The 14554-nt window shown below is 51.4% G+C and overlaps 2 protein-coding genes across 3 annotated transcripts; one reads left to right on the top strand and one right to left on the bottom strand.

The window, feature by feature from the left end:
* Positions 1 to 1726: 1726 nt before the first annotated feature.
* Positions 1727 to 4693, bottom strand: LOC138814941 (vitamin K epoxide reductase complex subunit 1-like). Its single transcript, XM_070004077.1, has 3 exons — positions 4453 to 4693; positions 3576 to 3685; positions 1727 to 2164 (listed from the first exon to the last, which is right to left on the bottom strand). Exons 1-3 carry the CDS (start codon positions 4623 to 4625, stop codon positions 1956 to 1958), a joined length of 492 nt encoding a protein of 163 aa, XP_069860178.1. The 5' UTR covers positions 4626 to 4693; the 3' UTR covers positions 1727 to 1955.
* Positions 4694 to 9977: 5284 nt separating this feature from the next.
* Positions 9978 to 14261, top strand: LOC138814940 (branched-chain alpha-ketoacid dehydrogenase kinase). Of its 2 annotated transcripts, XM_070004075.1 has the most exons (13): positions 9978 to 10234; positions 10564 to 10702; positions 10796 to 11150; positions 11268 to 11336; positions 11426 to 11536; positions 11871 to 11918; positions 11997 to 12116; positions 12206 to 12304; positions 12490 to 12563; positions 12876 to 13004; positions 13083 to 13172; positions 13568 to 13726; positions 13811 to 14261. In XM_070004075.1, the coding sequence occupies exons 3-13, from the start codon at positions 10959 to 10961 to the stop codon at positions 13953 to 13955; spliced, it is 1236 nt and encodes a 411-aa protein (XP_069860176.1). In that variant the 5' UTR covers positions 9978 to 10234; positions 10564 to 10702; positions 10796 to 10958; the 3' UTR covers positions 13956 to 14261. The 2 variants fall into 2 exon arrangements, with proteins under 2 accessions (XP_069860176.1, XP_069860177.1); XM_070004076.1 differs by lacking the exon at positions 10564 to 10702 and having other exon boundaries at positions 9981 to 10234.
* The last annotated feature ends 293 nt before the right edge of the window (positions 14262 to 14554 follow it).

Genomic DNA, 14554 nt, shown 5'->3' with positions numbered 1-14554 from the left:
GTGAGTTCTGGACCAGCTTAGTTTACATAGCAAGACTGTGTCTCAAAACAAAAATAAAAGCACCCCCAAATATCTTTAGTTAGAGAAGAGTCTGGCTTCTCATAGCCTTGCTCCCATAGCCTTGCTCCCAGCATGGAAACACCATCCTCATGGATTCCTCTTCAATTTCCCTGCCTGCCCCAGACAGGTTTCATATACCTTTCCTCCATGACTGTCTCATAGGCAAACGTGCAGGGCTGGGTATGTTTTTTTGTTTTTGTCGGTCCTGGGGCCTGAGCCCTGGGCCTGGGTGCTGTCCCTCAGCTCTTCAGCTTGAGGCTAGCACTCTACCACTTGAGCTACAGCACCACTTCCAGGTTTTTCTGCTTATGTGGTGCTGAGGAATGGAGCCCAGGGCCTCATGCATGCAAGGCAAGCACTCTACCACTGAGCTACCTTCCCAGCCCAGGGCTGGTTATTAATGGCTGAATCTCTCTGCTGCTTGATGACCCTAAGCCTTTAGCAAATCCCAACATTTCTCCAGGCCTGCTTCCTTCCCAGAAAACACACAGTGGTGCCCGTCCTCAAAAATGGTGGAAGAAGCTGGTGATTTACACCTGTAATCCTAACTACTCAGGAGGCTGAGATATGAGGATCACAGTTCAAAACCAGCCCAGGGGGCTGGGAAGGTGGCTCAGTGGTAGAGCGCTTGCCTTGCATGCTCGAGGCTCTGGGTTCGATTCCTCAGCACCACATAAGCAAAAAGAAAAAAGCCGGAAGTGGCGCTGTGGCTCAAGTGGTAGAGCACTATCCTTGAGCTGAAGAGCTGAGGGACAGCGCCCAGGCCAGAGTTCAGGCCCCACGACCGGACCCAAAAAAAAAAAAAAAAAAAAAAAACCAGCCCAGGCAGAAACGTCTGTGAGAGTCATCACCAGTAAACTACCAAAAGGCTAAAAGTAGAGCTGAAGTTCAAGTGGTGTAGTGTTAACCTTGAGCAAAAGAGCTCAGGGACAGCACTTAACACACAGACAGCTATGAATCGAGGGTAGGGTATACACTAGACAGATGGCCTGGGGAGATTCAGATCTTGAGATCTGTGACTGGCTGGGGGTGTATCATGGTAGCTTGACTCACAGGTGTGAAATCCTGCACCAGGAAAAAAAAACACCTAAGATCTCCCTACCTTTCCCAGCACTGGATGGGAGATCTTAGGCAAATTAATTAGCCTGTCTACCTAAGTTTCCTCACCAAGATAGGGGTAATAATAGCACCTACCTCATTCGATTGTACCAGGATTATATGAATTAATAACATGTTAACACAAGTTCTTAATGCTTAGCATATGGGTAAATCCTTAGTGAAGAAAAATGAAAACAACCTGATCCTTGCCTTCAGGGCTGCAGAGACTGGCTTGGGATGGTAGATAAGGCCACCGAATGGGTTAAGTTTGGTCTATAGGAAGAAAAGCTCAAAGTCTACATAGCCAGAAGGGTACTGTGTGCTGGACCATCCCAGAAGAGGACACCTGGCTCCTGTGGGCAGCAGGGACAAGCAGTCTACCTGCATCCTGCAGATAGAGGTTAATGGAGCCCCACGCCTTGCTGACTCCACATGCTGTAGATGACACTATCCAAAGCCACCCTTCTCAGGAAGGTCCTCCACTCTCCCTGACTCATCTTTGCCAACAAAGCAACACTGGGGGAAGCCCAGCACCAGCATCCCTGGTAGAAAGATGGTACAGACTTGGCCAGCTTAAGAAATTTTATTGTGTAGAACGTTCCTTCCCTGGGAAATAATGAAAACTAGCCCTTGAGGAGAGAGCTAAAGGCACACTGGGTCCTTTTATTCTGTGTATGGTTCATGGAGGGAGTAGCGAGCGTGATGCGGTGCTTTCTTGGGAACCAGATAGAGCTCCCTTGGACAAGACTCATGTGCCAACGTAAAGCAGATAATGCCAGCCTGGCAAGGGTAAGACCTCAGTGCCTCTTGGCCTTGCTCTGGGGTTCCTGGATCTGCTGGAAGCTAAGCAATGTCAGGCCCACATTGATGGCATAGGTGGTGACACAAACAATGCAGAAATCATAGAGAACGAAGAACAGGATCCAGGCCAAGTAGACAGTCCCAACAAGGGACATTAGGGAGCTCAGCAGCAGAAGGATAGCGGCCCAGCGGCCCTGCACGCAACCTGGGAAGTAAAAAAAGGATCAAGGAATGTCCACGTCCAGAATTCAGACCTGACTTCTGGTGCTACTGATAGGGAACTAGGCTCTAATATAGCCCTCTAGACATTCATTCTCTCTCTGTTCAATAACTTGCGGGACCCAAATAGTGACTTTTTTTTTTTCCTGCTGAGATTTACATGAATGGAAGATGTATTAGGGTTGCCTTCAATTAATCTGAGAAGCTAGGCACTGGTGGCTTACACCTGTAATCCTGGCTACTCAGTAAACTGAGTGAGATCAGAGGATCAAGTTTTTTTTTTCTTTTTTTTTTGGGTCCGGTTGTGGGGCCTGAACTCTGGGCCTGGGCGCTGTCCCTCAGCTCTTCAGCTCAAGGCTAGCGCTCTACCACTTGAGCCACAGCGCCACTCCGGCTTTTTTCTTTTTGCTTATGTGGTGCTGAGGAATTGAACCCAGGGCCTCAGGCATGCAAGGCAAGCGCTCTACCACTGAGCCATCTTCCCAGTCTCCAGAGAATCAAGTTTTAAAGCCTGCCTGGGCAGGAAAGCCCAGGAGAGACTTTATCGCCTACTAGCCACCAAAAAGCCAGAAGTGGAGCTGTAATTCAAATGGTAGCCTGCCAGCCTTGAGCAAAAAGCTAAGAGACAGCACCCAGGCCCTGAGTTCAAGTCCTAGTACTAACACCAAAATATTGTTGTTGTTGGTCATGGGTTTGAACTCTAGGCCTGGGTGCTGTCCCTGAGCTCTTCAGCTCAAGGCTAGAGCTCTACCACTTGAGCACAGAGTCACTTCTGGTTTTCTGGTGGTTTATTGGAGATAAGAGTCTCATGGACTTTCCTGTCTGGGCTGGCTTTGAATCTCAATCCTCAGATCTCAGCCTCCTGGGTAGCTAGGATTACAGGTGTGAGCTACCGGTGTCCAGTAAAATATTGTTTTTAATCATAATTTTAATCTTTAAAAAACAAACTGGGATCCTAGGAAGTCTTTTTTAGTTTTGTTTTATTTTTCCCCAGTCCTGGTGCTTGAACTCAGGGTTTTGGGGCACTGTCCCCCTTTTACTCAAGGCTAGCACTCTACCACTTGAGCCACAGAACCACTTCTGGCTTTTTCTGTTTATGTGGTACTGAGGAATAGAACCCAGGGCTTCATGCATGCCAGGGAAGCACTCTATCTCTAAGCCACATTCCCAGCCCCACTATAAAGTCTTTATGGGATCTTTCACCTCTGTCAGAGACACCTTTAGTTCCCTTCCTGCTGGTCTTCTTGCCCAAAGATGCCCAGTGATTAGCAAGCGACTGTCAACTGTCAGGGTCACCAAGACCCAGACACGCGTAGTTTGGGTGGGGCTGCACTGGCCTAGGGGAAGAAGCAGGTTTGAGTGGGCGGAGCCTGCAGGGAAGGGGTGGAGCCACTCACCTAACAACAACTGTAGCGTGTAGAAAATGCAACCATATACGCTGTTGGATTGATTGAGGATGCTATCTGCTCCCAACACCTGTTCCACCAGTCCGAAACCACGGCCCCACCTGGTGGTGGTGATAGAGACATTCAGGTAAGCAGGTGTCAATCTAGTAGAAGGGACGGGGCCGGAAAGGGGGGGGAGGCAGACTCCTGTTCCCATTTCCCTCCCACTAAGCATCCAAGAGCCGATGACCTCCTGACCTTCCAGACCTTTGGCCAGGTCAGGAATCTATGGGTCATTGCCCAATTCTCCTTTATCCCCAAGCCAGGCTTAGCCATGGACCTAACATAGGCTCCGCTTCTCCAAAGATACCTTCGGTAATTCTTTAAATGGCCACTTAGTTAACAAAATTAGGAAATCTTAGGCTACCTTCTTTTTTGCCTTGGACACACAGATGTCCAGCTCCGTGGCCACCCACCCCCTTCCTCCCTGTTCTGTCGCCCCACTAAACTACTAATCCTGGTTTCTCCGAGTCAGAACAAGCCCCAGGTCCCAGGACTCAAAAAACCTCAGTGTGCTCACCCTCGCCCGCGAGCGCCTCAAAAGGCCATCAGTGCCCTCTCCCAGTCACCGTTATTCCCGGGCACTCGCATGCACGAGCGATCCCCCCATTAACCCAGCCCCGACCCCTCCCTCAGCCCCCCCCACCCCCAAGCCCTGCACCCTCACTTCAAAAACTAGTATCTCGGGGTGCCTCAGCCCAGGTGTGCACCCGTTACGCCAGGTAACACCCCTCAGCCTCCAAGTGTCGGTTCCCCAGATACCCTGATCCCACATTCCGAAATCAGTCAGCACGTCGGGGAGGCCGGATTTTTCCATTTCCGCGCGCACCTGGAGGAGAAGACGCGGGAACAGCTGATGGCGGTGCCCACGTCGCAGAGCGCGCGGTAGTCCCGATCGCGGGCGCGCGCCGCCTTCACGTGCAGAGAGTACACGGAAAGCAGGAAACCGGCCAGGCACAGCGCCAGACGCACCCGCCCGGGGCTCCTCCAGGTGGGGCCCATGTCCGCGGTTCCCGCCCGACGCGCGGCGGGGAGGAGAGAGAGATCGCCACGGTGTAGGGGCGGAGCGGAGAAGAGCCACGCCAAAGCCACGCCCGCTCCCGCCTCTCAGGCCCGTTGATTGGTCTTCCTGTCTTGACCCTCCCGATCCGATTGGTTATTCTTAGCGCTCTGCGGACGAGACGGGGCGGTACAGGAAACCAGCGGGGAACGTTGGGCTGGTAAACTGGATTCGTGGTAGTAGTAGACGGGGCGCGGGGGGGGGGGGGGGGGGGGGGAGGGTGTCAGGGTGGGAATGCTAAGATTTATGGGAATTGTAGTCAAAGAGCTCCAAGGCATCAAAAAAAAAGTCTCTAGAGTTTGCTTTTTTGTGTTTTGGCAGTACTGGGGTTTTCAGTCTCTTGCTAGGCAAGCATCTTCATTATTTACAGAAAATTAGTTTGTGTAATCAAAACCCACGGAGATAAGACCTTACATATTTAGTACAATAAGTTACCCTTGTACAAAAGAAAAAAATATATGCTGAATGTTTCCTTTTTTTCTTTTCTGTCGCTTATGGGGCTTGAACTCAGGACCTGGGCACTGTCCCTGAGCTTTTCAGCTCAAGGCTAGTGCTCTACCACTTGAGCCACAGCACTACTTCTAGCTTTTTTTGAGTAGTTTGTTGGAGATAGGAGTCTCACAGACATCCCTGCCTGGGCTGGCTTTGAACCATGATCCTCATATCTCAGGCTCCCTGGTAGCTCTAAGCATTGGCATATACCAGGACTCAGAAACCAGTGGTGTAGGGAATCTTGCCAAGTCTGTGGTCCAAGAGTCAAGCATCTCTTGAAATCATTTCACTGTCAGGTTGTAGTTTTCTATCCTGCTCAGCCCTTTCCTCCTGCCTTGCCCTCTCTAGCTGGTCCATCCTTTTGCAATAAACTCTGCTATTGGGGCTTCTTCTGACATCTTGTAACCCTGAAGAACCTGGCTTGGATGAACCACAGCCTTTCCAGACTTCCCCATCTACTGGTGAATCTCTTCTAAATCTTCCACTGTGCTTCCTTCTCATCTGCATGGAAACTCGATTCTGTTTCCGACTCAGAAACAACCAAATCTCCCTTGGTCAGGAGTTTCTTCATCAGAGCCCTCTTCCTCTCCCCTGCTATCATCATCTCATCACAGTCAAAGTTTTGAAACTATTTTGCATTCCTGGACTCTACTTCTTCTTTGCTACCCACACATTATAAGCTAGCTTCTGCTTCAAATAACCCTGACAACTAGTGGCGGGACACATAGTTCTATGGGTTTTTTTTTCCAAGACTTATTTAACATCTAAATATTTCATCAAAATGGATGTTTTGTGTGTGTGTGTGTGTGTGCTGGTCCTGTACTTGAACTCAGGGCCTTAACCCTGAGCTTGTTTTATTCAAGCCTGGTGCTCTACCACTTGAGCCATAGCTCCACTTTTGCCTTTTTGCTGGTTAATTGGAGATAGGGACATTTTTGTTGGTGGTGGTGGTCGTAGGGCTTGAACCCCGAGCCTGGGTGCTGTCCTTGAGTGCTTCAGCTCAAGGAGAGGGCTCTACCACTTGAGCCACAGTGCCACTTCTGGTTTTCTGGCAGTTTATTGGAGGTAAGAGTCTCACAGACTTTCTTGCCCAGGCTGGCTTTGAACTGCGATCCTCAGATCTCAGCCTCCTGAGTAGTTAGGATTACAGGTGTGAGCCACCAGTGCCCAGTGAGGTTTTTTTTGTTTTTTTGTTTTTTTGTTTTTTTTTTTGCCAGTCCTGGGGCTTGAACTAAGGGCCTGGGCACTGTCCCTGAGCTTCAGTTACTCAAGGCTAGCACTCTACCACTTGAGTCACAGAGCCACTTCCAGCTTTTTCTGTTTATGTGTATGCTAGGCAAGCTAGGCATGCATGCTAGGCAAGCACTCTACCACTAGGCCACATTCCCAGCCCCTAAGAACACTTTGTTGTTGTTGTTGTTGTTGTTGTGGGGCTTGAACTCTGGGCCTGGGTACCGTCTTCAGCTCAAGGCAAATGCTCTACCACTTGAGCCACAGCGCCACTTCCAAGATAAAGATTTTTTTTTGGGTCCACTCATGGGGCCTGAACTCTGGGCCTGGGCACTGGCCCTCAGCTCTTCAGCTCAAGGCTAACGCTCTACCACTTGAGCCACAGCGCCACTTCTGGCTTTTTTTCTTTTTGCTTATGTGGTGCTGAGGAATCGAACCCAGGACCTCGTGCATACAAGGCAAGCACTCTACCACTGAGCCACCTTCCCAGCCCCCAAGATAAAGATTTTTATGGACAACTTCCATGCTTGGACTGGCTTCAAACCACAATCCTCACATCTCAACCTCCTCAGAAGCTAGAATTACAGACATGAGTCATCTATGCCCTACGTGAAATGGTATTTATTTGTTTCCCTGCTAGTCCTCTTTGCTCTCTGGCTGTTCCTTCCAAGTTCTACTTTTCTTATTCTAGAGAGAAAGGTAGGCAGTATAACGATACCCCAAGATATCCATGGCCAAATCTCTGGAACCTGTGGCTGTATTAGTTTATATGGGAAAAAGGAAGGAATTAAGGTTACAGATAGAATTGAAGTTGCCACTATGCTGGTTGTAAAACAGGGATGTTCCCTTAACTATTGGGTGGGTCCAATGTAATTCTAAGTGTCTTTAAAGCTAAGAGGAGATATAAAAAAAAAAGGAACCAAAGTACCCAGGCCCTGGAGTCTCATGCCTAGCTACTCAGGAGGGTGAGATCTAAGGATCATAGCTCAAAGCCAGCCTTGGCAGGAAAGTCCCTGGAACTCTTATCTCCAATTAACTACCAGAAAACCAGTGGTGCTGTAGCTCAAGTGGTAGAGCACTAGCCTTGAGTGTAAGAGCTCAGGGTCAGCTCCCAGGCCCAAGTTAAAGCCCCATGACCCACCAACAAAAAATCAAAACAAAGAGCCAAAAGTAAATGTAAAGCCAGGTGCCAGTGGCTCATGCCTATAATACTATTTATTCAGGAGGAGGCTGAGATATGAGGATGTTGTTGGAAGCCAGTCAGGGCAGGAAAACCTGTGTGACTCGTATCTCCAATTAATCACCAAAAAGCTGGAAGTAGAACTGTAGCTTAAATGGTAGAACACTACTAGCCTTGAGTGCAAAAGCTAAGGGACATCGCCCAGGCTCCTGAGTTCAAGTCCCAATACCAGCACAGTGATTGTAGAAGAAACACAGAGCTGAGATGCAGCTCAGTGGTGAGGCTTCTACAAGGCCTCCGGTTTGCCCAGCACCACACACAAAAAAAAGCAAACAGGGGCTGGGAAGGTGGCTCAGTGGTAGAGCGCTTGCCTTGCATGCCTGAGGCCCTGGGTTTGATTCCTCAGCACCACATAAGAAAAAAGCCAGAAGTGGCGCTGTGGCTCAAGTGGTAGAGCGCTAGCCTTGAGCTGAAGAGCTGAGGGACAGTGCCCAGGCCCAAAGTTCAGGCCCCATGACTGGACCAAAAAAAAAAAAGCGAACAACAAAAAAAAATACTGTCATGCATTTATGAATATCTGTGGCTTCTAAGGGCAGGAAAGGACAAATAGATTGTCCTACTCCTTACAGTCTCTAAGAATTATTTACATCTTGATCTTAGCCTAGTGAGACTTGTATCAGAACTGGAATGTACAGATACATTTGTAAACAAACATAAGGGCACCTGGTGTGGCCTGAGCCAGAATAAACATAGAGTTGGGGCCTGAAGAAAAGAAGGAATGAGTCTTGATCTTTCTGGATCTCAGTTCTTGCATCTGTAAAATAGAGATAAGAGTATCGATGATAGAGGATAAGTATAAAGATGTCTACATACCTGTATGACATCTTATAAAATGAAGTTCGCGGGGTGCATATCTCACCTCCGCCGCCGGGGGCAGCAGCGAGATCAGACCGAGCTCGGCTCCAGAGCGCAGGGTCAAACGGGGTGAAGCTGAGCTAACCAGACGATCCCTCCCACGGCTGCTGTCCACGCCGTGACCACGTGAGCGCTGCGTTCAGACGCCCAATACGCAGTCTGGACCTTTGGCTTTTGGTGCAGGCTGTCCTCCCCTTGGAGATCACCCCTCCCTTGCCTTTTCTTCCATGTGCTAGAGCTGTGCCTGCCTCCAGAGGTGGGAGGCCTCCTTGGCTTCACTCCGGGGGACATTGGCCAGGGAGCTGGAAAAAGAAGTTGGGGGTAGGGAGGGAGAAGGAAGTCCAGTGCTCCAGGCAGGTTAATCATGGTGGGCCAGTTCCCAGCTCCAAGCTTAAGGACAACCCCCAGGGATATCTCTTGCTTCATTTAACACTTGGAACTTTAAGAAATTTGGATAGCTAGGAAATATGTACACACACAGTGAAGGAAATCCAATCAGTACAAACACACAGAAAAGCCTCCCATCACTGGCTGCCTAGGGGTGTCTTCTCCATACACTGTTTCCAGTCTCACCAAGCCCCACCCTAGCAAGAACTACCAGAAGAGAGTCTGAGAAGCAGAACTTAACAATGAATACTCTTCAGTGGTTCTAAAGTCCCCTAGGGTAAATACAGACTTCTTTACCATTCCTGAGCTGCTCATTACCCTATTCACCCCGCTTCTTCCCAGATCTCCTCACCAGGCCCAAGCCCTAACCCTCATGCTGCTCCTGTATCCAAATCCTTACCTGGTGTTCCCACAGCCGCCCTCATCCCAGGTGATTACACAAAAAGCACCTTCCTCTTTAGGGCTGGGGGTGGGGGTGGAGGTGGGGGGAATGCCTGTTTATTCTGTGCTTGTAGTAGGGCTTGAACTCTGGGTCTTAAACTCTTCTCTCAAGGTTGGTACTCTGCCACTTGAGCCACACCTCCACATCTAGCTTCTTGCTCATTGGAGATAAGAGTGTTCAGGATTTGTCTGCCCCAGCTGGCTTCAAAGCTCAGATTCTCAGATTTATCTCCTGAGTAGTTAGGATTATAGGTGTGAGTCACCAGTGCCTGGCTAAGATTGTTTGACCCAGTCTTCCTCCTTGACACTGAAAGCACCAATCAGGGATGTACATCCACTGCGGGCAAAAACATCACCTAGCACGTGCATAGTGAGTACAGATTTTACATACGCACCCTGTACGCTTCTACATATGATCCATAGGGACATTCATCTAATCTACAAACCCCAAGGTTAACAGATCCTCGTTTTACAAATGCCAAATTAATTACCGAGTAGTTAATTGCCTCCGGTGTGTGGTGGGGCCTAGGTGGGGTCCGAAGCAGGCAGAGTCATTTGAATTATGTGCAGAATGTTTAAAGATCTTGTAACCTAGCACTGTTTCTCTCCCGCCCCCCCCCTTCCCATTTTATAGAGTGGAAAGCAGAGTTCCAGACAGGTCCCAGGTAACTTATGGAGCAGGTGGCGGGAGCTGTACTATTTATCTGGAAGGCTGGGAGCAGGGACACAACCAGGACCCGCTAGAGCCCTGGCGGCGAGTTCTCCGCGCCAAACTACAACTCCCAGGAGGCACCGGGCGTCCACAGTCGGCGTGACGTCACTGCAGGAGAGGGCGCAGGCGGCTTGCTAGCCCGGCCAGCCGACTGGGCGGCTCCGCTCGGACCCGGGCCCTGGCGCGTCCGCGCGGTAAGTGGAGAACCCCTCATCCAAGGGACTGGCTGGAGGAGGCCCCACCGCGCACGTCGTCTCAGCCTCACCCATTGCGCAGGAGTGCGCATGGGCGGGGGGTTGGCATCTACCATATGGGGGGAGTCCGGGCCGGACCAAGTGACTCCGTGGATGGGGGGGCTGGAGGGAGAGGTCGGTCAGACGGGGATCCCCGGGCCGTAGCCTCGGTGGACCCCGTGCTTCGGGGCACAGCGCAGCGTCGCGCGTAACGCCAACTGGGCTCCCTGGGCTCGGGTCTGGGGGGCACTGAGAAGGGGGGTGGTCAGCCTCGCCCCCTGGTTGCCCAGGACCTGAGGAAGCCAAAGTGAGGCGTTCAGGCTGTCTGGATCTGAGGATTCCCCCCATCCCTTCCCCACCAAGACCACCGGTAGAGACTAGGACGGCATAAAATAACATCGCCCAGGCTCGGCCTGGGTGTTTGAGGAGGTTAGAGACGCCACAGGCTGCCCTGGGAGGGAGGGTTTGATGCCCACGTGGAGAGGTGCCCTTAAACAATCCCGCTTTCCGCCGCCCCGACAGATGGGAGCTGCTTTCCAGGGACTGAGCTTGTCAGCACCCTCGATGGAACCTTGCTCCTGAAAGCAGGGAAGAGCCCTTGCCCAGACGCTCTTTTTGCCCCATCTTGGGGTCGCCTCCGTCTGTTGGGTCCTCAGTCTAGTTCGCTCAAGGAGCAGAACGGATCATGCTGGCGTCCGTGCTGGGGAGCTGCCCGCGAGGCGGGCTTCCACTCCGGCCCCTCTTGGGGTCCACACTCTCACTCCGAGCCCGGTCCACATCAGCCACCGATACACACCACGTAGAGATGGCACGGGAACGCTCCAAGACTGTCACCTCCTTTTACAACCAATCAGCCATCGATGTGGCAGCAGAAAAGGTGAGTGGCTGGGAGTGGAGGGAGGAGGTGGTGGTGGTCAGGACCTGGAGTGAGTGTCCAGGGAAAGGGACAGAGCCAGTTTAGGGGCAGTGCTCAAAGTCCCAACTTGCTCTGCAGCCTTCAGTCCGCCTCACTCCCACCATGATGCTCTATTCTGGCCGATCTCAGGATGGCAGCCACCTTCTGGTAAGCTTCTTGTCCCCTATTCTCTCTTGGTTCCCGGAGCTCCAATCAGCCACTTAGGCCTTGCCCCTGCTTGTCCCTTTTTCTTGCAGAAAAGTGGCCGCTACCTGCAGCAAGAGCTGCCAGTGAGGATTGCTCACCGGATCAAGGGTTTCCGTAGCCTCCCTTTCATCATTGGCTGCAACCCCACTGTACTGCACGTGGTAAGGTGGAGAGGACCTTAGGCCAGAGTGCATTCTGCCCAACCGCAAATGGGAAGACCAGGCTCAGACTGGCAGAGACTTGCCTGTTGCAAGGGAAATGTTGGGCGAGGCCTCAACGCCTCAGAAGCCAAGGCTACACTTTTCATGGAGGCTGGAATGATCACGTTGGGTGTTTGATTAATGTGCAATGGGTTGTATGGTGATTTCTACAGATAGGCATAGATGGCAGTCCAGTGAGTTCCTCTACTTTTTTTTGGGGGGGGGTGTTTTTTGAGATTTATTAGTTTTCCATCAGGTAATTCTATAGCTTCAATCCTCTACTTCTTCCTTGCAGCATGAGCTGTACATCCGGGCCTTCCAGAAGCTGACGGACTTCCCTCCGGTGAGGCTAGGCAAAGCAGAGTGAGGGGTTGAGGGGTCAGGGCTGAACTACATGTCCTCATAACTCTGTGACCTGCAGATCAAAGACCAGGCGGACGAAGCCCAGTATTGTCAGTTGGTGCGACAGCTGCTAGATGACCACAAGGATGTGGTGACCCTCTTAGCTGAGGGCCTGCGTGAGAGCCGGAAGCACATAGAGGTCAGGGACAGAGGAGCAAGGAAGGACCCAGCAAGCGCAGGGGAGGGTTGGAATGGGGCACAGAATTCCTGAGGCCCCATTCTTACCAGGACGAAAAGCTGGTCAGATATTTCTTGGACAAGACGCTGACTTCAAGGCTTGGGATTCGTATGCTGGCCACTCACCACTTGGCACTGCATGAGGACAAGGTAGGGTTTTGACTAAGACTTGAGATCTCTTTGTGAAAGCTAAGGGGGAAGGAGGAAGGGAGAGGAAACTGAGTCAAGAGTCCCTCTTGGGCTGGGATCTGGGCTAAGGGCCTTCTAGAAGTTGCACTTAGCAGCGGGGGTGGGAGTGGAGGTGTCTGTAGTCCTGATCTTCTTTCTCTTGCCAGCCTGACTTTGTTGGCATCATCTGTACTCGTCTCTCACCAAAGAAGATTATTGAAAAGTGGGTGGACTTTGCCAGGTGAGGCTAGAAGGTTCTGAAGAAGGTGGTCACCTTAGGGCAGGGAAGGCTTCAGTCTGCTGTCCTTGTTTGGGACAAGGTCTAGACTAGGCTCTCTCAACTCAGCACTAAGACATCTTAAGCCAGGTAATTCTTTGCAGTGGGCTGTCCTGTGCAGGTTGGGCTGCTTAGCAGTTCTCTTGGCTTCTATTCTCCTGTTGCCATTAGCACCTCAGTTGTGATGAGCAGAAATTTCTGTGCATATTGGCAAATGTCCCTGAGGGGAAATCACCTTCAGCTGAGAAGGCTTCTGAACCCTCCTTCTACCCACAGACGCTTGTGTGAGCACAAATATGGCAATGCTCCCCGTGTGCGCATCAATGGACACGTCGCTGCCCGCTTCCCCTTCATCCCTATGCCGCTGGACTATATCTTGCCTGAGCTACTCAAGAATGCCATGAGGTAGGTAGGCCGGATACAATGGGTGGGGGCAGACAGAACTGTGGTACTACTACCTACTGGTCTTTCCTCACTTCATAGAGCCACGATGGAGAGTCACCTGGACACCCCATACAATGTCCCAGATGTGGTCATCACCATCGCCAACAATGATATTGATCTGGTCATCAGGTCTGCCCTGAGTGGAGTGGGGCTGGGGTCAATGCGGCTCAGGCAGTTTCTGATTTGCTAAGAACCTGCCTTACTCTGGGACTTGGACTTTGTCCAATCTTGTCTTGAGATTCCCATGAGCTACATATTGATGGATCTGGGGCCCTGCCTCAGTTGTAGAACTGAGGGGTCTGGAGTTAGGCAGTTGTCTTGGATGCTGGGCTGAGAATAAATGTCAAATCCAGTGAAGTGGCCCAGATGGAGGTGAGAATGGGGAAAGGTAGGACCAAGGCTATGGGTAAACCACATTCTACCTCTGGGTGGACGGAATAGGAAATGAGATTGAGCATTGCATGCTTGGGGCAGTGGGACCCCATCAGACCTTAGCCAAGCCCATGATATTGGCATCCTGCCAGGATTTCAGACCGAGGTGGCGGAATTGCTCACAAAGACCTGGATCGGGTCATGGACTACCACTTCACCACAGCTGAGGCCAGCACCCAGGATCCCCGGATCAGCCCCCTCTTCGGCCACCTGGACATGCACAGTGGCGGCCAGTCAGGACCCATGCACGGGTGAGGCCCCACATAGCCAGGATGGTGGGTGTGGCCAGGAGGCTCAGGCCTCTAAAGGGCTCTGTCCTTTCCCTCTGCCCCTAGCTTTGGCTTCGGGTTGCCCACATCGAGGGCCTACGCAGAGTACCTTGGCGGGTCCCTGCAGCTTCAGTCCCTGCAGGGCATCGGCACAGATGTCTACCTGCGGCTTCGCCACATCGATGGCCGGGAGGAGAGCTTCCGAATCTAACCCCATGGCCTGTGGCCTGCCTGCCTGGGCTGGATCCTTACTCCCTGCCAGGACCTTCGTGGTCAAGCAGGGGTCACTCTGCCCCACATAGTGTTGCATCAGTCAAACAGATTGACTTACATGGAGAAGGTATCACTCCTCCTCAGTGGGGCCTGCCGCTTCCTTTCCCTGGAGGTAGGGGAGGAAGAAGCGGAGACCCTGGAGGCCTCTAATGCCAGCTCTGTCATTCTCGCTCCTGGGGAAGCCCTACTCTGACCTGCTGTTTGTTATTAAAGTTCTCATTTTGAATGCCCTTTTGGGCCCTGGTGTGGGGAAGGCAGGTGAACTTTTGTTTCTGCCTCTGTAGGTTTGCTGGGTCCTGTCTTAAGTCTCTAACTGCCCTTAGAGCCCAGCATTGGCCCAGTGTTGATTCCCTGTTTGGTTTGGCAGTAGGATTGACTTTGGCATTTTCGCTCATCATTCTCACAAACGTTTCTGGGTCCCAGACATTCCTGAAGAAGCGAGGAAAGCTAGCTTCTGGTCATAGTTCTGGTTCTTCCTGGAAGTGACAGATTTTAGAGGTGAAGGTCACTAGACTGGCAACCTCCTGGGCCACCTGA

Source organism: Dipodomys merriami, unplaced genomic scaffold (genome assembly GCF_024711535.1).
Source record: "Dipodomys merriami isolate MVZ:Mamm:240054 unplaced genomic scaffold, mDipMer1.0.p SCAF_62, whole genome shotgun sequence".
In the NCBI taxonomy this organism is placed as follows: Eukaryota; Metazoa; Chordata; class Mammalia; order Rodentia; family Heteromyidae; genus Dipodomys; species Dipodomys merriami.
This window is presented reverse-complemented; position numbering and strand designations above follow the sequence as displayed.

Excerpts from the sequence above, each read along its gene's own strand:
- LOC138814941 (XM_070004077.1), bottom strand. The coding sequence starts at position 4,625 with ATGGGCCCCACCTGGAGGAGCCCCGGGCGGGTGCGTCTGGCGCTGTGC. Across the intron at positions 3,686-4,452 it reads TCCCGCGTCTTCTCCTCCAG|GTGGGGCCGTGGTTTCGGAC; the intron begins GTGCGCGCGGAA and ends CACCACCACCAG. Across the intron at positions 2,165-3,575 it reads CACGCTACAGTTGTTGTTAG|GTTGCGTGCAGGGCCGCTGG; the intron begins GTGAGTGGCTCC and ends TTTACTTCCCAG.
- LOC138814940 (XM_070004075.1), top strand. The coding sequence starts at position 10,959 with ATGCTGGCGTCCGTGCTGGGGAGCTGCCCGCGAGGCGGGCTTCCACTC. Across the intron at positions 11,337-11,425 it reads AGGATGGCAGCCACCTTCTG|AAAAGTGGCCGCTACCTGCA; the intron begins GTAAGCTTCTTG and ends TTTTTCTTGCAG. Across the intron at positions 12,564-12,875 it reads AAGTGGGTGGACTTTGCCAG|ACGCTTGTGTGAGCACAAAT; the intron begins GTGAGGCTAGAA and ends TTCTACCCACAG.